This window comes from Theropithecus gelada, chromosome 13 (genome assembly GCF_003255815.1).
Source record: "Theropithecus gelada isolate Dixy chromosome 13, Tgel_1.0, whole genome shotgun sequence".
NCBI lineage: Eukaryota > Metazoa > Chordata > Mammalia > Primates > Cercopithecidae > Theropithecus > Theropithecus gelada.
In genome coordinates, this window is record NC_037681.1 from 107,351,522 (window position 1) to 107,379,234 (window position 27,713).

General features: G+C 43.0%; 1 protein-coding gene across 6 annotated transcripts in view; it reads right to left on the bottom strand.

Annotated features, from left to right (window-relative positions):
* The window catches only part of REEP1 (receptor accessory protein 1), a 123,632-nt gene that overhangs the window by 30,816 nt on the left and 65,103 nt on the right, over positions 1-27,713 (bottom strand). For 5 of the 6 annotated variants that reach the window (XM_025353702.1, XM_025353703.1, XM_025353705.1 and 2 more), the window contains 3 exons: positions 17,553-17,629; positions 9,452-9,572; positions 6,416-6,529 (listed from right to left, as the gene is read on the bottom strand). In XM_025353702.1, coding sequence (XP_025209487.1) covers positions 6,416-6,529; positions 9,452-9,572; positions 17,553-17,629 — 312 coding nt within the window. The remainder of the gene's footprint in view (positions 1-6,415; positions 6,530-9,451; positions 9,573-17,552; positions 17,630-27,713) is intronic. The other variant, XM_025353706.1, reaches the window with a different exon arrangement.

The window sequence follows — 27,713 nt, forward strand, 5'->3', positions numbered from 1 at the left end:
GAAGCCAGAGCAACTATGGGCAAAGGAGTGAAAAAGAGGCAAAGGAGAACCCTGGAGGGTTAACAGAGGGCTTGGGGCAGTGCTGTCCAAAATAACTTTCTTCAATGATGGAAATGTGCTATCAGTCATACTGGCAAATGAGGACTTGAAATGGGGCTAGTACGGCCAGGTACGGTGGCTCATGCCTGTTATCCCAGCACTTTGGGAGGCTGAGGCTGACAGATCACCTGAGGTCAGGGGCTCAAGACAAGCCTGGCCAACATGGAGAAACCCCGTCTCTACTAAAAAATACAAAAATTAGCCAGGCATGGGGGCAGGCACCTGTAATCCCAGCCACTCTGGAGGCTGAGGCAGGGAGAACTGCTTGAACCTGGGAGGCAGAGGGTGCAGTGAGCTGAGATCATGCCATTCCACTCCAGCCTGGGCAACAGAGTGAGACGCCGTCTCAAAAAAAACAAAAACAAAAACAAAAACAAAAAAAAACGGGGGGGGGGGCTAGTACGACTGAGGAATTCAATTTTAGGTATACTGTTGGGAAAAGGGCTTGTGGGGTGCCTGTATAAACTGGCCATAAAAATATGGGACAATAAGTTGTGGAAAGCCACAAGAGGCCTCTGAGGAGGAAAGCCTCCTAATTGCCATCATGTTCCCATGCTCAGAGCGAGACCTGCTCTCTTATCTGTAAACACTGTGTTCAAGGAAAAAGACACTCCTTTGAAACACTGGAATGTGGACAGATGTGCAGACTCCTAGTTAAGCCCGCTCCCACTAGCTACCCTCTGATAAGTTAAAGATATGCTGTTTGAGCACAAAGGAGATTCATTTAAACCGCTATTGCTATAGATTATGCCTATGATGTACTGTCTCCTTTTCACTGTTTCGCCCTGAATATCTGCTTCTTAGATCTAAGTGATTGTACTCAATAGTGTGGAGATCAGAACTCTGGGCCTTTTGCAGCCTCCATTTTGCAACTGGCCCCCTGGCTCCCACCTTTATGAACTCTTAACCTGTCTCTTCTCATTCCTTTGTCGCCACCAGACTTCAGGTACCCTACGGGTGGTGTTGAGGTTGGTCCCCAACATATACTCAATGTTTTTTTTTTTTAGACAGAGTCTGACTCTGTTGCCCAGGCTGGAGTGCGGTGGCGCGATCTCGGCTCACTGCAAGCTCCGCCTCCCTGGTTCACGCCATTCTCCGGCCTCAGCCTCCTGAGTAGCTGGGACTACAGGTGCCCGCCACCATGCCCCGCTAATTTTTTGTATTTTTAGTAGAGACGGGGTTTCACCATGTTAGCCAGGATGGTCTCGATCTCCTGAACTCGTGATCCACCTGCTTTGGCCTCCCAAAGTGCTGGGATTACAGGCATGAGCCATCGTGCCCAGCCGCTATACTCAATTTAATTAATTTAAATTTAAACAGCTACATGTGGCAAGCGGCTCCCATATTAGACAGGGCAGGTTTGGAGGAATCAAAAAGGTACATACTTCAAATCAATCAACAAGGTTTAATGAATAGCTATGAGTGCAAAGCACTAAACAACAAAGCATTGTTCGGTTTTTGTTTATTTTCTAAGCAAGAAGCGAAGGAAAAGAAGCCAGAGCCCCTCATCTCAAGAAGCTTACAATACCAGATTTGGGGATGGTGGAGGATGGAACCGTATACACACAAACACAACTCTGAAAACAAACTGCAAGAGAAGAATCCCTAATTTGCAGAATGCGGTTTTACTTAGAGCAGCTTTCTTCAATAGGTGGACTATAGTAATAGTATTGGTACTACTGGAAATGTTCTGGAGACGAGATTTCCAGGGGGAACTAAAACATTATTTTTCGAGTTACAAGACAAGCAAAAAACTAATGTTGTTTTACCATGTCTGAGAATTCAGCAGGCAGAAAAAACCTAGTATGTGGTTCAAACTGCAAGGGAAGTAAGGTAGCCTGGAGACCTCATGGTTTTAAAACTTTTGTTCAGTGGTTCGTCTCACTATGGTTTCTTTTTCTTTTACTTTACTTTTTTTTTTTTTTTTTTTTTTTTGAGACAGAGTTTCACTCTTGTTGCCCAGACTGGAATGCAGAGGCGTGATCTTGGCTCACCACAACCTCTGCCTCCTGGGTTCAAGCGATTCTCCTGCTTCAGCCTCCCGAGTAGCTGGGATTACAGGTGCCCGCCACCATGCCCGGCTAATTTTGTATTTTTAGTAGAGATGGGGTTTCATCATGTTGCCCAGGCTAGTCTTGAACTCCTGGCTTCAAGTAATCTGCCTGCCTTGACCTCTCAAAGTGCTGGGATTATAGGAATGAGCCACTGTGCCTGGCCAGGACTTCTATTTATATAATAATGTGGTTTACAAATTTTTTTCACACTTCATGGTGATACAAAAAACACTCCTGCAAACATTAATTTTTTATTAGAGAAAGGACACAGGGCTCAACATTATTTTTGAAAGGATTAACTAAAAGTGTAGTCAAAAGATTTTTCATTCTTCAGTTTAAGCTCCATAGTTTACTCCTAGGAAGTCACTGAAGTATGGAAAAAAGAAGACGGAAGGAGGAATTACTCTTTCATCCCATCATTCTATCCCAGCCTCCATTTAATCTGTCAGAACTAATCTGTTTCCTAGCCTGTAATTCCAGCCCAGTGTGCGGAGTCTCTTCCAGGAATGATCCTAAGGAAGGGTCTTCTCAACATGCAACACTCTCTCTTGCATCCCTTTCACCAAATGCAGTAGATACTGAGAGTGAGAACTGATGTGTAAGTTGAGGGTGTTTCATGGGAGGAGCAGACAGACAGGTCCAAGAAATTTTAAATGAAGCCAGGAGTCACCTGATCATAAATCCTGGTTTCCTTGGGACAGGTCTAGTTTATTTATTTATTTATTTATTTAATTTTATGTATGTATTTATTGAGATAAGGTCTTGCTCTGTCACCTAGGCTAGAGTGCAGTGGCATGATCATGGCTCACTACAGTCTCTACCTCCTGGGCTCAAGCAATGATCCTCCTGCCTCTGCCTCCTAGGTAGCTGGGACTATAGGCATATGCCACCATGCCTGGCTAATTTTTAATTTTTTGTAGAGACAGGGTCTCACTATGTTACCCAGGCTGGTTTCTAACTCCTGAGCTCAAGCAGTCCTCCCACCTCGGCCTCCCAAAGTGCTGGGATTACAGGTGTGAGCCACCACGTCTGGCCAAACAGGCCTAGTTTAGACCTGTTGCTTCAGAGTAATTATTATAAGCATCCTTTACATTCTCAGATGTGTCCTGGTGTGAACAATATATAGTCACCCCAGCCATGGGTGACTTTGCAGGGTGTCTTTTTTTCAGGCAGTTGCTCTAATTATTCCCCTTGGGCAATCAACAAGGTTGATAAGGGCTCAGCCAGGTGCAAGGCACTGTGTTAGGCTCTTGGGAGCACTACCAAAGAGGTGGGATACCTGTAATTCCAGCATTTTGGGAGGCCAAGGCGGGTGGGTAACCTGAGGTCAGGAGTTTGAGACTAGCCTGGCCAACGTGGTGAAACCCAGTTTCTACTAAAAATGCAAAAATTAGACAGGCATGGTGGCAGTTGCCTGTAATCCTAGCTACTTGGGAGGCTGAGGCAGGGAGAATTGCTTGAACCCGGGAGGCGGAGGTTGCAGTGAGTTGAGATTGCACCACTGCACTCCAGCCTAGGTGACAGAGTGAGACTACATCTCAAAAAAAGAAAAAAACAAAAAGTGGGAGAATTTGTAGTCCCATCATAGTATTTCTCAATTGGCAGTAAGTTTTGGAGAAATAAACACCAGCCTCCCCTCACCCCCGCCCCCGCCAGTTCCCACACACGCCACTGCTTTCCTCAAGGTTAAGGCTTCTAAGGAGATGAATCTGCATTCCAGGAATGTTACAGAAGTTAACTGCTTTAACCCTAATCACCTGTGCACCCTACGATTCTGCATGGGGCCTCAGGCAGTGACTTGTACAGAGCTGGTTGTTTAAAAATCATCTGGGAAACTTGTTAAAAATAGAGATTCATGGGCCCACTGCCTGAGATTCTGATTCAGCACATCTGAGAATCTATTTAAAAAAAAACAAAAAGCAAAGCTCTCCAGGTGGCTTGGGCATGCAAGCCAGATTTGGACCCACTGGTGAGTCATCATCCTTTGGCTAAGGCCTGAAGTGATCCACTGTTGCTATGGAAACCACTGATGTACACCTCAGCTAGATTGGATTTTTGGATTTTACTTCTTCTTTTATTTTTTTTTTAAGTACACATCTGGTTCAAAAATAGAAGGCATTATTTTTAGAAGAGAATATGTGTTTTCTCTCTCCAGATATTTATATTTAGAGAGAAAAAGCAAAGCCCCACAAGGCAGAAAATTTTCTCATCTGAAACCAAATTCAACAGAAAGCAGATGTCCCTCACTACATTAGTCCAGCTGGAAAGAACTAATGAGCAGTTATTTCCTGAGGCAACTTTCAGACTGTCTGGCACTTCTTTTAGGTTTTAGCTGCTATAAGGTGCCTGGCTGGAGAAGACTTGGGCTTACGGGCTTCCCGGGTGGTCAGGGGACAGGCAGTGACTGGCCAGGATGACAGGAAGACTCCGGAGGCTCCATCTTGAGGCAGACCCAGAAAAGGATGGCCTGCGGAAGTTATTGTCAGAATGAAATCTACACATACGCAGCTGTGCCGCCAGGTGACCCACACTGAACCACCATGACAGATATAGCACGTTCATACTCCATGAACGAACGGAGGAAAGAGCAGCAGCAGCCTATTTTCCTTAGGCCTCAGAGGCAGAACAGATGGGGTGGAGAGAGGCTGAGACAGGGTTTCTGTAGCTTTATGTTGCCAGGTGGGCCTGATGAATTCAGAATTTAGCAATTCTGAGTTCTCTTTTGTTTCAACTTAAAGATTAAAGCATAAAATGGTTGCATCTCAAATAGAAGGTTCTTGGAATTTATTGTTGTTCATAAATCCTGATTGATCTTGGGAAATCAAAGCAGAATTTCCCTTCCAAAAATACTCATTGGGATCCCTCATTTTGCCAGCAGCTATTATAGTAAAGGGGGCAGGGACCCCTGGACCCCCTAGACCCCCAACCCCGAGATCTGCCATATGGAGTGGCGGGATGCCTTGCTTACAATTCTGTTATAGATGGAGCTGGTCTTGTCTGAAAGGGGAGTCATTCATTTTTGGTTCCTCTTCCCTCTTGCCCAGGCTTTGTCTGCAGAATTCCTTGGCTTTCTGAAAGGTACTTTTCAAGCAACCACCCAGCCAGTGTGCTGAGTCTCTTCCAGAAATGATCCTAATGTGCTTCTCTTTGGTTCAGGGCAAGGAAAACCCAGCTCAGTCTTTTGAAACTGGCTCTCAGCACCCTCCATCCTGCCATCTGCACAAAGCTCATAAAGCACCAAGATCTGTACTAATCATCTTCTTGCAAACCTTTTACAGCCCCTTCGCCTCCTTTCCCAAAACCCTCACATCACCACAAGGGACTAACTTCCTTATGCTAATACAACTCACCTCCCAACCACTGTGTCTTTCCAAACATCAGCATAACTGCCTTGCCTCCACCACCAGCTGAATGTAGGTCCCTACTAAACATATGGTTTTTGGGGAAGGGCTTGTCACTGGGGAACACTAGGATGATCTGCTGATTTCACACGAGGGGAAATATCTGACCAATTTAACTCTTAGGGTCTACGTAAATAATGAGAAATTGACGACAACAACAGGAGGGTGATGTGAGAAGATACTAGCAAGAAACACAGTTTTGAAAAGGGCTGGAGAGAACAGAGGAAGAAGTAATGCTCACACCGCAACATCCCACAGACTGGTGTTTATTTTAAACCTCCTCTGCCTCAGTTGTTATGGCTTGGAACGTTACTGACCTCCATGTCTGGACCACTCAACTTATTCTGGGACCTGGGTTCCTTCCCCTGGATCTGCTGGGCCACATGAGTGTGAGTGAGTCCACCCACTTGTTCAGGTAGTCTCTCCACCTGTCCACTGCATTGAGGAGACTCTCCCAGTGCACCCTAGGAAACTGCAGAGGAGCACTCTCTCCCTCTCTCCCCTGCCCTCTTCTGTTTCTCCCAGGCCTAAGTGCCAAGTAAGTTAGAAATTCTATTATTTTATTGTTTCCAGTGGGGTTGGATAAGTTAGAAATTCTTAACCTGGGACCCACAGATGAGCTTCAGGGGCTCTGGGAACCTCTTGATATTGCAAGTGTGTGGGCATGTGTGTGGGGAGGGGGGTGAGAATTTTCTGGGGCAAGATTCAGCATTTTTTTTCCATCAGATTTTCAAAAGGACCCCCAAAAGATGAAAACCACTGATTGGTCCTTAGCCCTATTCTGTGTGGTTGCACAGGTGATGAGCAGGGCAAACTAGAGGGACTGAGACTCGTGTAGTTGTGGTACTTCCAGCACAGTACCTTGGAAGCAGCCATCACAGCCGCTGTGGCGGCCACGTTCAAGCCCCGCTTCCCGAAGTGCACGAGGGCATCGTAACTTCGGTCTTTTGCTTGGACCAGACAATCATCGATTTCCTGTCAAAGGAAAAACAGAGGCACACTGAGTTGGAAGGTTCAAATACCTCTCTGTTCTCTTTCCTTTCCTCTGAGCATTGGGCTTGGCAGCTTGCCCAATCCTTGTTCTTGCTGGGCCTGAAAAGCTGTAGGCACTTTGAGGGTGTGCGCGCAGAAGGGAGAGCAGAGATACAGGAGAGTAGAAAAGGGAACTCTGAAAACACTGCAACTTATGGATCCAGCAATGCCCTGAGATTGTTTCTAAGGCCCTCTAACCTTCCAGGGGGCTCTAGGAAGTTCTGGATGTGGACAGCCCTGCCTGCCATTCTACACACAGCCACTCACCAGACACTGAAATCACCCAGGGTGGAGAGAATGCCCAGAACTGAGCTTGTAGCCTCAGACCTGCCGCCAACTGACTGTCAGACCTTGGCAAGCACTTAGCCTCTCTCCACACAGTTTTAGTCTTCTGAAAAACAAGGAAAATGATAATACCCAATTCGCGGAGCATGGTGAGGATTAAATGAGGTAATTCCAGTAAAACATCTAACACAGTGGTTGGTTTCCATAAATGATAACCAAGTCATCCTCCTTGTCTTGACAGGGTTGAGCCCGTGCAGTTCTAGAATTCTGTTATTCTACAGTTATTTAATTCTACAATCAAATATCACCCCATTTGTATATCGATGGGAGGGATTACAAAGCTGCAATAAATGAGTATTACTGGATAAGGGAGATAGTTTTTACCGATATTCAAATAAAATCAGAAATTAGAAGTCATCCAGTGTCATGCAACAAGGTAAAGGTGAGATGGAAAACAGGATTGAGGTCTTCTTCAGGGACCAAAGCCAAGTACAATATTGGTTTAGTTCAAGTTTGTATTAACTTTGGTTTATTCTTTTTGTTTGTTTGGGGGTGTTTTGTTGTTGTCACTGTTTTAAGAAAATGGCTGTTTGTTGGCCGGGCGTGGTGGCTCACACCTGTAACCCCAGCAGTTTGGGAGGCCAAGGTGGGCATATCACCTGAGGTCAGGAGTTTGAGACCAGCCTGGCCAACACGGTGAAACCCCATCTCTACTAAAAATACAAAATGAGCTGGGCATGGTGGTGGGCGCCTATAGTCCCAGCTACCCGGGAGGCTTAGGCAGAAGAATTGCTGGAACCCAGGAGGCGGAGGTTGCAGTGGGCCAAGATTATGCCACTGCACTCCAGCCTGGGCAACAGAGCGAGACTCTGTCTCAAAAAAAAAAAAAAAATTCAGAGTTCAGTAAGACAATGACATTTGGCCTCAGTCAGGTTCTGCGCATTAGTGTATTTCCATTGCTTTGAGGTGTACAAGTAGGTCAGCAACCTCCTGCTGGATTCCCTGTGGAAGGCTTCCCCAGGAAGTCACAGAAGCAGGCCCTCTAACTGTGACCCCCCTGGCCCCCACCACCACCCCTTTGGAAGTGATTCTTGGCAACTCTTAAGAGTCAGTCACCTTCACTTGAATGCAAGTTACACTGGCAGCTTCAGGGGAAGCCCAGCATTTGGGGAAAGGGAAGTAGGACGAGTAGACATTTGATAACCAGGTCAAGACAGGGATCCATTCCTCAAAATCCACCCTTCTGAGACAGGAAGTGCTGCTGTCCTAGTTCTTAAAAAGATTTTCAGAAACTTCTACAGTAGCCTGCTCATCCAACTGACATGTTTCCCAAAGCCTTCTGCTTTCTAGTCCAAAGAATTCAACTTTCAGAAACAACAGACATTAATCTAATCAAGCCACCTATGATGCTCCTATTTTAAGAAGCCTCACTACACAATCAGTTTAGTAAGTAATATAGTTAACCAATGATACAATGTTGGAATCGTTTGACTCAATCATCCTGCTCTTGGGAATTAATTCTAAGACAATCAAAGGAACCAACTAAACACCAGGAATAGTAGTGCTCACTGCAGAACTATCTATATCAGGAAAAAGTAGAGACAATCTAAATATCTAGCAGTAAGGGAACATCACCATGGGTATTATGAAGACCAAGTAGAAATGGATTTGTGTGCAAACACATTTAAGATCTCAGGATACAGGCCGGGCGCGGTGGCTCAAGCCTGTAATCCCAGCACTTTGGGAGGCCGAGACGGGCGGATCACGAGGTCAGAAGATCGAGACCATCCTGGCTAACACGGTGAAACCCTGTCTCTACTAAAAAATACAAAAAACTAGCCGGGCGAGGTGGCGGGCGCCTGTAGTCCCAGCTACTCGGGAGGCTGAGGCAGGAGAATGGCATAAACCCAGGAGGCGGAGCTTGCAGTGAGCTGAGATTGCGCCACTGCACTCCAGCCTGGGCAACAGAGCGAGACTCCATCTCAAAAAAAAAAAAAAAAGATCTCAGGATACAAATATTTTATGTATTTTAAGTTTTAAAACTCATTTAAAAAATTCTACATAAAATTTTAATCTTTCTTTCTTTTTTTTTTTTAGAGATGAGGACTCTCTAGGTTGCCCAGGCTGGCTTTGAACTTCTGGGATCAAGTGATTCTCCCACTTTATACCCCTGAGTAGCTGGGATTACAGACATGCACCACTGCACCTGGCTTCCAGGTAAGATTCAAAATAGACTATGTAAAAATCATATCTATAAAAGGTCAGGGGCTAAGCATGACAAAAGGAAGGAAATTCAGTTTGCATGGTTAAATTGTGAGTGAATTTTTTTCTTTCTTTTGTTTCAATTTATGGAAATGTTTTCCAGTAAATAGTGACAAATAACATCTTTTAGAGAACTTCACCACTATTTCTAAACACATCCCAGAAATACACTTAAAAAAAACAAGATTAGGAGGAATGACTTCCTGGAGGCAAATGAGAGCCAAATGAGAAGTCTCCTGCAATAAGATCATCCCTGTTTATTTATCACTTATTTTCTCGCTTGCTAGAAAGAATGAAAGGCATGGCAGCACATATTACCTTTTCTTTTGAAGATAGAGTGGGATGTACAAACTTCCTGTAAAGGAGGCTGGAGCCTTTTGTGTAGGGAGACAGCAGCCAGGCTACAAATGCTATTTTTAGTTCATAATAGAATGGAAACCTGGAGAGACAGAGGAAAACACAAGTTATGTTAGGTTCTCAGCAACACTGCCCTTTTGAAGGAGACTTGGTGGGCGGCAAGGACGCCTCTCCTGCTTACATACCGCTGCAAGTTTCCCAGATTCCTGTCCTCCACCCATGACGGCAAGGGTACACACTTGCACACACACACAGTACAACCCCAACGCCTCTCTTTGAAAACCAGTTCGTGTTTTCTTTTGTTACCAAAGCAAACCAGGAACACAGGTTCTCTCCAGCAATCACCCCCATGACCCTGCCTGGCACAGGCTGGAGCTTCCTGCTCGGCTGTGCTCATTTAGATTGGAGCTGGGGCTCCGGCCACAGCCTACAGGCTCAGGGGATCTCTTCCGTGCTGTACACCCAGTCACTCACTCTTCACTCACATGCAAGAAGGCAAAAACACCAGAAGGAATTACAGCAGGGAAGAGCTGACAAAAAAATCTCTAGACTGAGAATGAATTCTTGGCCCAAATAGAGGCAGGGACAAGAGCCTAGCTCTTGATAGGAAGGAGAATGCTACTCACCCTACTCAAGTCAATGGCAGGCAAACAGATTTTGATCTTCTCAGTGTCATGAAATAGAAGAGTCCACAGTGCACATAACACATAATTTTGGAGTTTGCAGTCCTGCATACCCTCAAGCTTGTTCATTGATTTGTCCCCCCACAGGCACCCAGGCCCTGTACGTGCAAGCTTGTACTGAGCACCAGGTACAAGGAGGTACAGAGAGGCAACTGTGAGCAAAGACCTGATTCCTGCCCTCTTGGATCTTCCGGTCCAGTGGGAAACACAGACAAGATTCTGGCATCCTTGGAACTAAGGGTCCAGTCAGGGAAACATGCCCAGACTGTATTATTTTATAATTAAAAAAAAAAAAACCTAAATGAAATGATTTATAAAATAATCACAAATAATATAGAACAGAAACCTGAGACAAGTGCCATAGTGCTAGCCCACATGGTGCCTTTGAATGTATTAGAAGAAAACTGGCCTCTTCGACTGGAAGTAGTTCTGTGGCCACATGAACCACAGAGCTTGGTCTGGATTTCAGCCCCGTTCACCTGCTTGGTCAGATATCGTGCGCTGTGAACAACCTGAGCAACCATATTTGGCAGTCCAGAGGTGTAGTAACCATGTGTTTATGGTTTATTTTTTATTTTCTGAATCCTGATGTACTTTGGGGCCTTGCTGACTCTGGAGGAACCGCCCCTCCCAAGGTGAGCCAATTGCTAGAGATAGTAAAGAACTCACCTGCAACATACCTTTCATATGCAAACCAACCAATCCATGGGCCCAGGCTCCAGCCACGGCCTCTAATGGACTCTCACATTCCAGGTCACCATCCACCTGCCCCAATCACCCCAGGGCCAGGGCTAGACAACCAGAGACAGCCCATATACCCTAGAGCCCACTGAGATTATTCAAACCAGCCAAGCCCAAGCCTGCCCACCCTGCTTTGCCCTTTTCTTCCTTCAGCATGGAACTGATAAAGGCCCTCACCCCGGTTCCTTCCTCTTCTCCTGACGGACCCTGAGTGGCCCCCAATGTGGCTCTGCATGGTGTGCTGTGTCTCCTGTTTCTAGCAATCTGTGAGTAAAGAAACTTCTCCCTTCGCGATAATTATTTCCATGTCTGTGTCTTACCTACACTTGCTTAAAACAAATCCCAGGTATCCTTAAAACCTGATGCTATGAGATGAGACAGTCACCTGTCCTAGTCTTAAAGATCAGAAAGTCATTTCCAGGCATCCTCCCCAGATAAGCGATCAGAAAATCAAAAAGAGCAAGTAATTCGAGGACCCTTAACTCTCACACAGACACCCCATCCCCCAGTTAGCAGCCCCACCCACGCCTCCTTTCTTCACCAAGGTCTCCTGGCCCCCTGCCTTCTGCCTCTGGTGGGTGCTTCCTGAATATTCCCTCAGCAATTAGTGGGCACTTTCGTGGCAAGATTGTTTAATGTTTCACAGCCAGAAAAGAGAGAGACTGAAGAACAGAGGTGTGATTCTCCCACATTTGAACACTCTGGTGATTAATAATGGAGGAACTTTTGTTTTGAAAACAAGTATTCACCAGCACCAAAGGGAAAGGAAATGAATCCAACAAGCTCAGACACCAACACAAGACACACACATAATCTGTCGCACTGCAGCTCTTTTATTTATTACATATAATATGTCTTTTTAAAAAATAGGTCATGCATGCATATAGTTTAAAAAAAATTCTAAAAGTCCAAAAGCATATACAACAAAGAGTCTCCTTCCCCTACCTGACCCCTAGTCCCTTTTCTAAAAGCAAAAACATTATCAGTTACTTGCATATCCTTCCAGAGATAGACTAGGGCCAGGCATACATCATGCAGGTATATATGACTCCCTGAGTTGCCCTCAACAGACAGAAGCATTCTATACACCCATTACTACATCTTGCTTCTTCCAGCACATACACATAATCAACAGTATGCCTTGGGGACTATTTCATACCCATACAGGGAGAACTACCTCACTCATCTTTTTTTTTTTTTTTTTTTGAGACAGAGTTTCACTCTGATGCCTAGTTCAAGTGCAACGGCACGGTCTCAGCTCACTGCAACCTCCACCTTCTGGGTTCAACCAGTTCTCCTGTCTTGGCCTCCCAAGTAGCTGGGATTACAAGTGTGCATCACAATGCCCAGCTAATTTTTGTATTTTTAGTAGAGACGGGCTTTCACCATGTTGGTCAGGCTGATCTTGAACTCCTGACCTCAGGTGATCCGCCCGCCTGGGATTACAAGCATGAGCCACTGTGCCCGGCCTATCTCACTCATCTTAATGGCTGTATATGAGTGTATGAGCACTGGCTCAGGCCCCCATGAATGGATATTTACTATGGTTATGATCTTTAGCTACTACAGCCGAGCTACAAGGGAACCTCTTTGTGAACAGTGCTGAGGGGAGTAACTGGCAGCGCTTCAGTGCTAGGGTTCCTGAGGCTCTCTGGCTCCTCCCTTTCCAGAGTCTTAGTTTTTCAGCTTTTCCTTTTATTCTGTGAGTTACTTCAGCATCTACCAACAGTGTCATTGTTTTATTTTCTTTTCCTTGAGTTTGTCAGAGGGGTCTCTGTTGCTTGCTAGAATGGATCCAGGGGTCCCAATAACCCATGGCCCATGGGCCAAATCCAGCCTGCCATCTGTTTTTATAAATAAAGTTTTATTGGAACACTGTTATGCACAATGATTTATTAATTGTCTATGGTTCATTTCATGCTCATAGCAGAGTTGAGCAGTTGCAATAAAGATCATATGGCCTGAAAGCTCAAAACATTTACTATCCGGCCCTTTACAAAAAAAAGTATGCTGACTCCGGATTTAAAGCCAGGCCCTCCCCACATAAAGCCTGAAAATCTCTGTCACTGAAGTGTGGGGGCATGGGTTGGAGGGCAAGAGTCCTGCTGCCTCTGGAATCACCACATACAAAACCAGGTCCTTGACAGGCATCACAAGATAATCTAGGCTGATCCACTCAGACCTTGTGCTTCCTAGAGGCCTTGGGGTCCCTTGGCTCTATCAACACAATCACCACCAAGTCTTCTTCCAGCCTACCTTGAGAGGCAGACAAAGGCCCTACTCATTTTGTAATGAGAACTCCTTGAAGAACCCTGACCTCTGGGATGTATTTGAAAAGGCCAGATGCACCCACCACATTTCCTCCATCTTTTCCAAGGCATATACATAGCACTGGGGAGCACAGGGCAGCTGTCATCTCCCGACTCTCCCCATATAACACCCAGACACTCTAGAGGGGCAGATGTATTCTAAGAGGGTTAGACATGGGATGAAACTGTCCAAAACACATGCAATAAATGTGTAGAGAGCATTTCTGGAAGAAAAGAAAACACAAGTAACTTTTAACGGTGTTACTGGCCAGGCATGGTGGCTCACGCCTATAATCCCAGCACTTTGGGAGGCTGAGGTGGGCAGATTACGAGGTCAGGAGATAGAGACCATCCTGGCTAACATGGTGAAAATACAAAAAATTAGCGAGGCATGGTGGCACATGCCTGTAGTCCCAGCTACTCGGGAGGCTGAGGCAGGAGAATCGCTTGAACCTGGGAGGCAGAGGTTGCAGTGAGCCAAGATTGCGCCACTGCACTCCGTCTCCAACAACAACAACAACAAAAACAAAAAACAAACAAACCAATGGTACTTCTAGGGAGGGAGACTGTGGGTCTGGGGGAGGAGAGGGGGAGGAGAGACACTTACTCTTCAGTGTGTTGTTTCTATTTCATTTTTCCTTATGTATGTATTATTTTATTTTATTTTTATTTTTTTGAGATAGAGTTTCGGTCTGTCGCCAGGCTGGAGTGCAGTAGTGCAATCTTGGCTCACTGCAACCTCTGCCTCCCGGGTTCAAGCGATTCTCCTGCCTTAGCCTCCTGAATAGCTGGGACAACAGGTGCTGAACCACCACGCCTGGCTAATTTTTGTATTTTTTAGTAGAAACGGGGTTTCACCATGTTTGCCAGGCTGGTCTCGAACTTCTGGCCTCAAGTGATTTACTTGCCTTGGCCTCCCAAAGTGCTGAGATTACAGGTGTGAGCCACCATGCCCAGACTGTATTATTTTATAATAAAAAAAAAAAAACTAAATGAAATCACCTCTACAACCTGTGAAACAAACCACCATCTTATCTATTCTGGGACCATAAATAATTGCTGTTTTCATCAAGATGGAAAGTTTTACAAAGTTAACCATGAAAAGGGACCTGCGCTAGGGGAGAAGTGGGAAGAAGGGAATGGGGGTGAGTGAAGAGTGAGGAAGAGAGGGTCCATACAAGGGGCTCCAATTCTGGAAAAGAACAGAAGTTAAAGGTGCTTCTAGGAAGACAGAAGACATATTTTAGGACAGAAGCTCTCCCCTTAACCTTTTTTAATAGTAAAGAATGCTCAGAGCTGCGGAGATGGTGCCTATGTCCTTGGAAGTGAAGCAAAATTCCTACATTCCCTGGTGGGCCCATCCTGTGCCTGTTCTCAGCGTGAGAGGAAGGAAGGAGACAGAGGACCCTCCCAGAAGAAGACTAGGATCTATGATACCTGGAGGTTGGGAGAAAAAGAGAAAGCAGGGTGAGGGCATGATCAGGCTGTGGGATAAAGCAGGCAGAAAAGTTCCCAAGGAGCCTCTTTCCTGCAGAAGCAGAGCTCAGGCCACCAGGAGAAGAGCAAAGGACCCTCACTTCTTCCCACCCACAAACTGCCTGGACACCCCCAGCTAAGAGACCAAATGAGGGAACAGAAGAGGCCTCCACATGGGTCAGGAAGAGAGGGGGATGCTACCCATACCTGCTCCAAATATACCAGGTATCAAACGTCCTCCTATGGTCGGCAGAATTTTGGCCAAGTTCTTCTTCCTTGGTGTAACTCCCATGAATACGTTACTTTACATGGCAAATGGGACTTTGCAGATGTAATGAAGGTTACTGATCAGATGACTTTAAAATAGGGAGATTGTATGGGACTATTGGGGTAGGTCTAATCTAATCATACAAGCCCTTAAAACAAAAGCAAAGATCCTCCCTAACTGGTGGCACAAGCAGACAGAGATTCAAAGCATGGGCAGGACTCAACATGCCATCACTGGCTTGAAGATGAAGGTGGTGGCATGTGTCAAGAAAACGGGGACCTCAGTCCTACAATCATAAGGAACTGAATTCTGCCAACAATCTGAATGGGCCTGGAAGGGGAATCTTCTCCAGAGACTTCAGATAAGAGACCAGGCTGGCCCACACCTTGATTCTGGTCTTGTGAGATTATAAGCAGAGGATGATTCCACCTGTACTTCTGAGTTATAGAAGTTGTGGAATCAAACATTTGTACTGTTTTAAGCTGTTAAATTTGTGGTAATTTGTTAAGGCAGCAATAGAAAACTAATATGACTCCCAAAATCAAAATGAAATCAATTCCAGAAATAGTTTTTGAGCACTTACTAGATACGAAACTCTGAAATTCCAGGGCCACAGGTAAGGGCATATTCCAGCTATCCAGGAGGAACACAGCCATCATCAGATAGGATTTCCACCCAGCAAAAAGCAGTGAGGCTGAAATGCTGATATCCCCAGGAATGAGCTTGTGAGACTAACATGGGAGGACAGAAGAGGACCCTAGCACCAGACAGAGACCTTGTTAAGGAGGAAAGGCTGGATGGCAGAACCTGCTATTTAATTGACTACACAGTCTTGACTGGGCTGGCCTCTACTCTCATCTTTGTGAATCAGACAGAAGTCTTCCTGATGTAGCTCTGTACAAAATGGCCTGACTTCCAGTGCCAACCTTAAGGCCTCAGGGAGACAAGGGATGGCTCAGCAGAGAGCTGTGTCTCCACTTAAGGAGACTCAGCTCCATCCAGAGTCTGCTGCATTATCTGTGTGTGGTGCAGGGCATGAAGGCACAAGCATATTGAATTAGGAAATCCAGACTCCTTCACTACAGTTTGAGGCCACAATGGCTGGGACATCTATTTCTCTCAGTGGAGGTGAAAGCTATGTTATGGGGAAAAGTACATACTAAGATAATTAAGGCCATTGACTCAAAACAGGATTCAGAGAGTGCTATTCAGGTCTGTTCCTTGGCCTAGGACATCCCAGAGGATAATTTCATACTGATCCTTTTTGGGTAAGAACCTGTTTTCTCCAAAGTGGAAATATCTTTATTACTTTCTCTGAGGACACTTGACCACGGTTAAAACATTCGTACAACACAGCAAATGCAAACCCAACCCCACGATCCCAAGTCGTAGAAATAACCCTCGTTAACTATATTTTCCACACTACTTTTAATACACATTCACATTCACATGTATACACACACAACTCTTTAAATACAAACAGAAATCGATATATTATTTACAGCTTCTTTTGCCTAAGAAGGCACAATACAGCAATACAAAGATCTAGCTTGTTTTTAATTGCTTCATTGCTGGAAATAGCTGCATTAATTATAAGAGAAAAAAATGGGTATCAACTTAAATGCCCATCAAAAGAGGATGACTTAAATAAATTATGCTCCATCTATGCCATGAAATATTATGTGGCCATTAAAATAACAGGTAGATGTATTTATGCTCATATAAAAGTATTTCCAAAATAAATTTAATAAGCAAAGTGAGAACTCTTACGTATACTATAATATTGCTTTTTTAAAAAAAGAAGTGTGTGTCAAATGTGTGTATATACACACACACACACACATATTAGTTTTTTTTTTTTTTTTTCTGAGACAGAGTCTTGCTTTGTCACCCAGGCTGGAGTGCAATGATGTAATCCTGGCTCACTGCAACCTCTACCTTCTGGGTTCAAGTGATTCCCCCACCTCAGCCTCCCAAGTAGCTGAGACTACAGGCATGCGCCACCACGCCTGGCTAATTATTTTTTTGTATTTTTTTTTAGTAGAGATGGGGTTTCACCATGTTAGCCCGGCTGGTCTCAAAATCCTGACCTCAGGTGATCCACCTGCCTTGGCCTCCCAAAGTGCTGGGATTACAGGCATGAGCCACAATGCCCAGGCCATATATTAGTTTTTTAAGAGGATGCACAACTGTGAGTAGTGATTACGTTGACAATGAATTGAGTGAGAAGGAAACTCAGTTTTTCCTGTACATTTTTGTGTATTGTTTCTTTCGCTCCTTTTCTTTTTTAACATACGAATGCATCTTTACCAACTCCATTAATTGAGGACGTGTATCTGTCCTGTCCATGACTATATTCCCAGGGCTTAGAACAATAACTGCTCTTTATAAGGTCATTCAATAAATATTTACTTGAAGAACAACTTTGTAGACTAATCTATTGAAAATGCTCCAGTTAACATCCCTGCACTTGTGTCTCTGGCCTGAGGTGAGGTTTGAGGCTGGGTTCAGCCCTTTCCCACTTCCCCCTGACTGACACTAAGCAAAATCGTCCTTAGAAACGTCCCAACTCCTGGAGTACTTACCAACAAAGGAAGATGTCTGTGAATGTCTCTGCTGTGGTGAAAAGTGCAAATATAATCCAGTACATCATCCATTTGACCTGTTGAAACAGAAAACAACACAGCTGGTAGAAAAGGTCTAGGAAAAACGCTGCCCAATACCAGGAAGAACAGGCCCTGGTGGCAGATACGGAGGCACATCCAGGTGACGCAGCCTGCATTTGTAGCCTTCTCCTTATCCTTCCTCAGCTTATGTCCAGTTCTGCTCCAGATCTTGAAACTGGAAGCAAATGGGCTGTTCCACAGCTGACTCAGGCTGAAGGTCAAATGGCCCACAAGTGAGCCAGGGAGACCTGCAGACCAAGAGTGACCCAGGATTCGGTCAGGTCATTTTTCAGAACTAACATCAGGGGAGAAAATGCTCTAGGCCTCCACACAAACACACCCTGGAATGAAGTGTAACTGGGCCAGACTCTCTGGGATGGTGTAGTAGTAATCTAAGAATCCCGATCTTCCTTTTTATCTCTCCCATGTGACCATCCTTTTTAATTTCTACTGCCTTTCTCCCCTAACTAAGGCCTCTTCCCCCTCTCTCTTAAACTACTCCTACTTCCCTTGTTTCATGACTTCCCCTCAGCAACCCATTCTAATACCAGGCCACCCCTGTACTATTCTCCCGAAAGTATAAACTCATCAGACTATCACCCCATTTAAAATATCCCAGCCTGCAGAATCAAGTCCAGATTCCTTAGTCTACTCCTCCTGGCTTCTGGCAAAAGTAGGGTAGCTTATATTGAACTAAGGCTCCTACTAATAATGATAATAAACACCAAACAAAGTATTTCAAAACAACTGTTTGAAGGCACTGGAGAGCAATATAAAAAGCAGACAGAGATTGCAAGGGATTCAAGCTTTGGAGTACGGGAAGCACACTGGGTTAGTACAGGTCAGTGTGGCTGAGGACACTGCACATCATGGGGCAGACAGAACTTGAGCACAAATCCACAGTCTTATTTGTCCAAAGAAATGGAGAGTGGAGTTTGAGACTGCCAGAGATACTGGAATTGGACAGAGAAAAATCTCAGAAATAGGGAAGCCATAAAGGGGCAGCCCCAAAAATCTACATATAAATTCCCTTCAAAAACCTGGCAGGTCCCTGAAATGCACAGAAGCAGGTAAGACTCCAAACAAAGAAGTCTGTATAATAATATAGATATAAATACATATAGATATAAATGTAGATATAAACAGCTGGAAAGTTGAAAAGCTCAGAGTTGAGCAGAGATTCAGCTTCTGACCACTGTTGGGGAAACAAAGTTTGGAATTCAAGTCATGCAAAGTTAGAGGGGTTTGGTAAGCATTAGGAATTTCCAGTGAAACACCTGGAGGACCACATCTTAGCAGTAAAAATTACAGTTAAAAAAAAAAAATGACTAAGAGCAAAATTGAAATACACCTGTCCAAACAAAACTTATCTAGCTGCCACAGGGTCAAGGTGATCTGCCTGAATTTAACTGCCTGCTAGAACAACACTCAACATTCTTCACAAGAAGGCAAAAATAAATCTACAACTCAAGTGTCTATCAATGGATGACTGAATAAAGAAATTGGGGTATATATATATATGCACAATGGAATACTACTCAACCATTAAAAAAAATCGTGTCTTTTGCAGCAATATCGATGGAACTGGAGTCCATTATCATAAGTAGAATAACTCAGAAACAGAAAGTCAAATACTGCATGTTCTCACTTATAAATAGGAGCTAAATAATGTGTACACATGGACATAGAGAGTGGCTTAATAGACTTTGGAGACTTGAAAAGGTGGGTAAGTAGGAGGGGATGAGGGATGAGAAACTACCTAATGGGTACAATTTATGCTACTTGGGCGATGGTTACACTAAAAGCCCAGACTTCATCACTATGCAATATATCCACGTAACAAACCTGCACTTGTACCCCCTAAAGCTATAAACATAAAAAAATAAGAAAAATGTATAAAATATCTGGGGTTTCCATAATGAATCACACACAAGTTTCTGTATACAATAAAATACTATATATGTGAGGGAATAGGAAAATATAATCCATGGTTAGGAGAAAAAATGGTCAATAGAAACAGATCCACAGATGACTTCAATATTAAAATTAGCAGACGAGGGCTTTAAAAGGTATCAATATGTTTTGAGATAACTAGATATCCACATGTAAAAGAATAAAGTTGAACAACTTCACACCATATACAAAAATTAACTTCAAATGGATCAGAGACCTAAATGTAAGAGTTAAAATTACAAAACATTTACAAGAAAACATATAATTAAATTTTTCTGACCTTGGATCAGGCAATGCTTTCTTAGATATACCACCAAAAGCACACACACACACAAAAACAAACTAAAAGACCAGGCACAGTGGCTCACACCTGTAATCCCAGCACTTTGGGAGGCTGAGGCAGGTGAATCACAAGGTCAGGAGATCAAGACCATCCTGGCTAACACTGTGAAAACCCGTCTCCACTAAAAATACAAAAAATTAGCCGGGCATGGTGGCGGGTGCCTGTAGTCCCAGTTACTTGGGAGGCTGAGGCAGGAGAATGGCATGAACCCGGCGGGAGGAGGTTGCAGTGAGCTGAGATTGGGCCACTGCACTCCAGCCTGGGTGACAGAGTAAGACTCTGTCTCGGGAAAACAAAACAAAACAAAACAAAACAAAACAATCTATTGGGAGGCCAAGGTGAGAGAATTGCTTGAGGCCAGGAATTTGAGATCAGCCAGGGCAACATAGTGAGACCCCATGATATGGTTTGGCTGTGTGGCTGTGTCCCCACTTAAATCTCATCTCAAATTGTAATCCAATTTTAATCCCCACATGTCAGAGGACGGACCTGGTGGGAGGTAATTGGATCATGGGGGCGGTTTCCCCCATGTGGTTCTCATGATGGTGAGTGAGTTCTCACAAGATCTAATTGTTTTAAAAGATGTAGTTTCCTCTGCTCTCTCTCTCTGTCCTGCCACCTTGTGAAGAATATGCCTGCCTCCCCTTCACCTTCCACCATGATTGTAAGTTCCCTGAGGCCTCCCTCTCCATGCAGAACTGTGAGTCAATTAAATCTCATTTCTAAATTACCTAGTCTCAGAGAAGTTCTTTATAGCAGTGTGAAAACAGACTAATACACACTGTCTCCACTAAAAAACTCAAAAAGTAGCCAGGCATGGTGTCACACACCTCTAGTCCTAGCTAGCTATTTGGGAGGCTGAGGCAGGAGGATGGCTTGAGCCCAGGAGTTCAAGGCTGCAGTAAGCTATGATCATGTCACTGCCCTTCAGCCAGGGCAACAGAGCAAGATCCAACCTCAAAAAGAAGACAAATTAGACTTCTTCAAAATTAAAAACTTTTTTGCTTCAAAGGGCACCATCAAGAAAGTAAAAAGACAGTCCATAAAATGGTAGAAAATATTTGCACATCATTCATCTGATAAGGTACTTATATCTAAATACATAAAAAAAACTCTTACAACTCAACAATAAAAGAGTACATAACCCAGTTAAAAATGTGCAAAGGGCCCACAGTCTATTTAAGAAACTGAATCAGTAATGAAAAAAATCCAACACCCATTTGTGACTTTAAAAAACCTTAGCAAAGTAAAAATAGAAGGGACACTCCTCAACTTGATAAAGAATATATTAAAAAAAAAAACCCTACAGCTAACATTAGACTTACTGGTGAGAAAATAGATGATTTCCTCCTAAGATCAGAAAAAGGGCAAAGATACTTTCTTCTATCACTCCTATATCATAATGGAAGTGTCAGATAATGCAATAAGACAAGAAACAGAAAACATATACGGACTGGGAAGAAAGAGATAAAAGCATCTTTCCTCATAGATGGTGTAACTGTCTAAGTAGAAAATTCCAAGGAACTCACCAAAAGATCCTCCTGGAATTAATAAATGATTATAGCAAGGTTACAGGATACAAGGTGAATACATGAAAGTCCATTGCTTTCCTACATAATAACTGGAACTTGAAATTAAAACACAAATACTACTTATGTTAGTACCACCTAAAAATGAATAACTTAGAAATGTATCTAACAGGTTATATAAAAAGTCTATATAAAGAAAACTATAAAAATGATAGAAATCAAAGATCTAAATAAAGTGAGAAATATTTCATGTTCACATATAGGAGAACTCAATATTGTCAAGATGTCAGTTCTTCCCAACTTGAGCTATAGATTCAATGCAACCCCAATCACAATCCCAGCAAGTTTTTTATGGATATCAACAAATTGATTCTAAAGTTTATATGGAAAGGTAAAAGACCAGAACAACTAATGTAATACCAAAGAAGAGCAACATTGAAAGACTAAAACTAACAGACTTCAAGACCTAATGTAAAGCTAAAATAATCACGACCATGTGGAATTGGTGAAAAAATAAACAAATAGATCAGTGGAACAGAACACAGATCCCAGAAATCGACCCATACAAGTATAGTCATTTGATCCTTGACAAAGGAGCAAAAGCAATTCAGTAGAGAAAAGATGGTCTTTTTAACAAATGATGTTGGGAAAACTGGACACTCACATGCAATAACAACAATGAAAAATGGATCTAGGTACTCACCTTACATCTTTCACAAAAATTAACTCAAAATGGATCATAGGTCTAAATGTAAAACACAAGACTAAAAAACTTCTAGAAGACAACATATAAGAAAATCTAAAGACCTTGGGCTTGGCACTGAGTTTTTGGATACAACATCAATGGTATGATCTATGAAAGAAAAAAATCGTTAAGTTGGACTTCATTAAAATTAAAAACTTTTTTCTTCATCCCTTCTCTCTATAAAGCCAATCCCTTCAGTTCAGCTTATTAGAACACTTGTTCTATTTTATAGAATGAAGTGTTGCCCAATTCTAGGCTCACAATAAAGCCAACTGAGGTATTTAAACTAAATTTGTAATTTTATCTTTTGACACTGGACTCCACTGTGGAAAATATCCTACTAGTCCCCCAAATTGTCTAAGTTAAATTTGTTGTCACAGACCATTTCATCCGCAAAATTAGCTAACTCCTAGATTATAACACTTTGTGGCATTCAGTGACAAATGTCCTAAATATTTTACCTTGGTTTGACAATATTACAATTTGTCTAGTGAGGTCTGAAGTCCCTGTGAGGTGAGGAATTCTAACAAAGCCAAAGTATCAATTTTACATTGCTCTTTTGATTCTTAGGCTACCAGCAAACCACCTACATACTGGATTGTAAGCCAAAAATAAAATTTTAAGCTCCCAACTGAACGAATGGACCCTTTCTCCCAGCAAAGGACATTTAAAAATAAACCTGAAACACTAGTGCAGGACATGATGGTAATAGGTGGTCAGGAAATAAATAATAATAAAATCAAAAACTTATGCTCTGCACAGATAACATTTAGAGAACAAGGAGACTAGGAGAAAATATTTGTAAAATACATATCTGATAAAGCACTTATATTTAAAATATACAAAAAATTCTTAAAACTCAACAATAAGAAAACAACTCAATTTTCTCCCACAGATTGGGAGAAAATATTTTGCAAGATACATATCTGATTCAGGACTTGTACTCACCGTATACAAAGAACTCTTAAAACTCAACAATAAGAAAACAAACAACCCAATTAAAAAATGGGCAAAACATTTGAACAGATACTTCACAAAGAAGATAAGCAAATTTACAGCAACTTATTAACAAAGCTTTTATTATGAAAACTAACTTTTGTTTTGTCACCACATAACAAGATACTTATCCTAGGAGGAAAAGGATGTGTTCAGTATTATTTTTCTTTTGTTTCTTGTTTGTTTGTTTGTTTGTTTTTTGAGATGGATTTTCACTCTTGTTGCCCAGGCTGGAGTGCAATGGTGCAATCTCAGCTCACTGTAACCTCTGCCTCCCAGGCTCAAGTGATTCTCCTGCCTCAGCCTCCCAAGTAGCTGGGATTATAGGCATGCACCACCACGCCTGGCTAATTTTGTATTTTTAGTTGAGACAGGGTTTCTCCATGTTGGTCAGGCTGATCTCGAACTCCCGACCTCAGGTGATCTGCCCGCCTTGGCCTCCCAAAGTGCTGGGATTGCAGGTGTGACCCACCACACCTGGCCATATTTTTCTTTAAAAAGTATAACTATGTTAAATAATCTAAAAGAAAATGTGAATATAATGAGTGGAGAGATGGGGAATTTCAAGAGAAAGAAGGAAACTCTTAAAAAAGAAACAAATGATATCCTAGAATTCAAAGCACAATATCTGAAATGAAACAGTATGACAGAATTAACAGCAGATTGGATACAACAAAAGAAAAGATCTGTGTATTTGAAGACAAATCCAGACGAAAGCCACGCAGACTAAAGCCTAGATTGGAAAACAACACTGAGAGGCTCAATATCTGTTGAACTGCATCAGGCAGTCTAACATACAGGTAATAGGAATTCCAGAAGGAAAGAAACATGAGAATGGAACCAAAAAAACACTTGAAGAATACTGGCTACAAAATTCTAAAATTTGATCAAAAATAACAAACCCTGATCAGGCATGATGGGAGCACTTTGGGAGACTGAGGTAGGTGGATTGCTTGAGGCCAGGAGTTCTAGACCAGCCTAGGCAACATGGTGAAATCCTGTCTCTACTGAAAATGTAAAAATTAGCTGGGCATGGTGGTGAGTGACTGTAGTCCCAGTACTTGGGAGGCTGAGGCACAAGAATTGCTTGAACCCAGGAGGCAAAGTTTACAGTGAGCCAAGATCATGCCATTGCACTCCAGCCTGGGCAACAGAGCAAGATTCTGTCTCAAACAAACAAACAAACAAACAAACAAACCCAAAGAACCAGGAAACTCAGTGAATCCCAAGCAAGATAAATACAAAGAAAAAGAAAACCGTACCTAGGGCAGTCATAGTAAAACTGTTTTTTAAAAAAAAAAGAAAGAAAGAAAAGAAGAGAAAAAAATAATCCTAACCATGTAGAAAATCTTAAAAGCAGAGAGGATGGAAAGAAACATTACACACAGGAGAATGGAAATAAGAATTATAGCTGACTTTTCATTGGAAACAATGAATATCAGAGAAAATGGAACAACATCTTTAAAGTGCTAAAAGGAAAAAAAAATGTCACCCAAGAATTCTATACCCAGCAAAAACATCTTTCAAAAATGAAAGCTGTTCTGGTGAATCCCTGTTGTCTTTGTGACTCTAAAACATGTTTCTCAATGGATTACTTACAGATCTTCTCTATCAGAAAAACAAGGTAGGTTTAGTCCATCAAATAACTACTGTCTGAGACAGCACTGCCAAGGCTGTCTATAGCAGGACTGACTCCTTAGCAGGGGGCAAATGAGGTTTTGTCCAACTGTAAAGTCTATAGCCTGCTGGGGCTCAGGATCTGGGAATTCTCAACACCAGTATCCAGACACATTGTCAGGAGCCTCAATTCCTTCTCTATAGGCTTTTTATTTTTAGTAGTCAATTCATGCTTTGGGTCTTCAATTAGAGCAAAAAGACAATGATAACAATTTTAAAAATCCCTTTCCTTGGTCAGGCATGGTAGGTCACACCTGTAATCCTAGCACTTTGGGAGGCTGAGGTGGGCGGATCACCTGAGGTCAGGAGTTTGAGACCAGCCTGATCAACATGGTGAAACCCCATCTTTACTAAAAATACAAAAAAAAAAAAAAAAAAAAAATAGCCAGGCGTGGTGGTATGCACTTGTAATCCTAGCTACTCAGGAGGCTGAGGCAGGAGAACTGCTTGAATCTGGGAAGTAGAGGTTGCAGTGAATCAAGATGAACTCCAGCCTGGGCAACAAGAGCGAAACTCCATCTCAGAAAATTTTTTAAAAATCCCTTTCCTTGATGCAACCCTTAGCTACAAACATCTCCATTGAGTCATCTACACTTGCAGGATCTACTTTCTCATTCCTCACTTGCTCACTGCAGTGCATCCATTACATCAAAATTGTTCTCACTGGGGCCTCCACTTTGTGACATACTTCAAGGAAGGGTAAGAAACCTCTTTTCAGTTTTTACCTGGTTTGCTTGACTTTTCAACTGTTAGTGAAACAATCACATACTGAAAAGCTCTCCCAACACCACAATTGTCCTGGTTTTCCACTTGCTTTTCTTGCCACTTCTTCTCTGTCTCTTCATTTCCTCCCCAGGGCTCTGTTCTAGACATCTGCTTCTAACTCTAGACTAGACACTGTCCCTAGGGAAATTTGTACATTCCTCACCTAACACGGGTAACCAGTCCCCAAGTTTGGTCACTTCTACCCTCTTGTTTTTTTCTTGAACCTATCTTATTTTCTCCATTCCCCTCTGCCATTTCCTTACTTCAGACCACCACCACCTCCTGTTTAGAATAGAGTTACAACTTTATGCTGGCCTTTACACCTCTGTCCCCTTCACAATCCATCCTCCAAATTCCAGCCAAAATGATTTTCCTAAGGCCAGGCATGGTGGCTCTTGCCTGAACTGAGGCACTTTCAGAGGCTCAGGCAGGTGGATCACCTGAGCCCAGGAGTTTGAGACCAGCCTGGGCAACATGGTGAAACCCTGTTTCTATAAAAAAACAGAAAAATTAGCTGGGCATGGTGATACACAACTGTAGTCATAGCTACTAGGGTGGGTGAGGCAGGAGGATCACCTGAGCTTGGGCAGGTCGAGGCTGCAGTGAGCTGTGATTATATCTCTGTACTCCAACCTTGGTAACAGAGCAAGACCCTGTCTCAAAACGACAATAACAACAACAACAACAACAACAACAACAACAAAACCAAATTCTTAAGCCTAAAGTGGGTGACTCTCTTTCCTAGTTTAAAGCCTTCAATAGTTCCTTATGGTTGTTAAGATAAAGCCCAAATTCCTTACATTGGCTTATGAGGCCTAGCATAAACTGGCCCCTATTTTGTTTTGTTTTGTTTTGTTTTTTGTTTTTTGAGGGGAGACAGGGTCTCACTCTGTCATTCAGGCTGAAGTGCAGTGGTGCTAACACAGCTCACTGCAGTCTCGACCTGCTGGGCTCAAGTGATTCTCCCACCTCAGCCTCTTGAGTAGCTGGGACTATAGGTGCATGCCACCAAGGCTAGCTAGTTGTTTTGTATTTTTTGTAGAGACAGGGTCTCACCATTTTGCCCAGGCTGGTCTTGAACTCTTGAGCTCCAGCAATCCACCTGCCTCAGTCTCCCAAAGTGCTGGGATTACAGGTGTGATCCACCACACCTGCAAACTGGCCCCTAATTAGTTTCATCAAAAGCTTATCCACACCCCTACCCTCTCACATTTTCCACTCCAACCATAACGAATCTTTCAATTCTCAACAGAGCATCTTTTTATTTTGCCTCTGATTTCAGCCCTCTGATCTCAGCAAAAACATGACCTCCTCTAGGACGTACCCAAAGTTTGGGTAAGTACCCTCTCCTTGTCTTTCTCTGTAGTACCACACACATTCCCTGTCATAACATTTATCACACTGCTTTGAAAGTACCTGTTTATTCCCCTGCTTTTCCCAATACACTGTAAGCTCCCAGAGGGTGGAGACCAGTTCTTCTTATACATCATTATATCTCTAGTACCCAGAACAGTTCCTGACATATAGTAGGTACTGAATGAGTATGTTTCAAACGACCAGATTAGAATACTGGCACTGTGAATGGGACAGAAAGAATGGTTTCAAAAGGCTAAGAAGGAATATACTTTGAGAAAGACTGTCTAGATGGCTTTTTGAGAAGAAAAGACAGAATTAGACAGTTTGTGAGGCAACAGATGCTCCCTGTGAGTGCCTACTGAGTAGATTACTCCATAAACATGGGAAAAAAGGTACCTGGTGAAGTCAGGGCATCAGTGACTGATAATTATGGGGCCACTTGCACCAACAAGAAAGTAAAGAAAGAGCCAATTTAGGTAGAAGAGTTTGAACTTTATGTGGCTCAGGACAGCCAAGAAGAATGACCAACAGACTCCTAGACCAAACTCAGGAAGGAGGTTGAGGCTATGGACAGAGATGCTGCAGCCATGTCTGAGAGGGGATTTAATGCATTCTCCTGAAGAAGTTCCCATGATGCACTCCTTTGAAATACTTTCATGCAGAAAGAAGGAGCTGAGAATGATTCATTGAGGCTAACAAGGTCAAAGGAACACTGG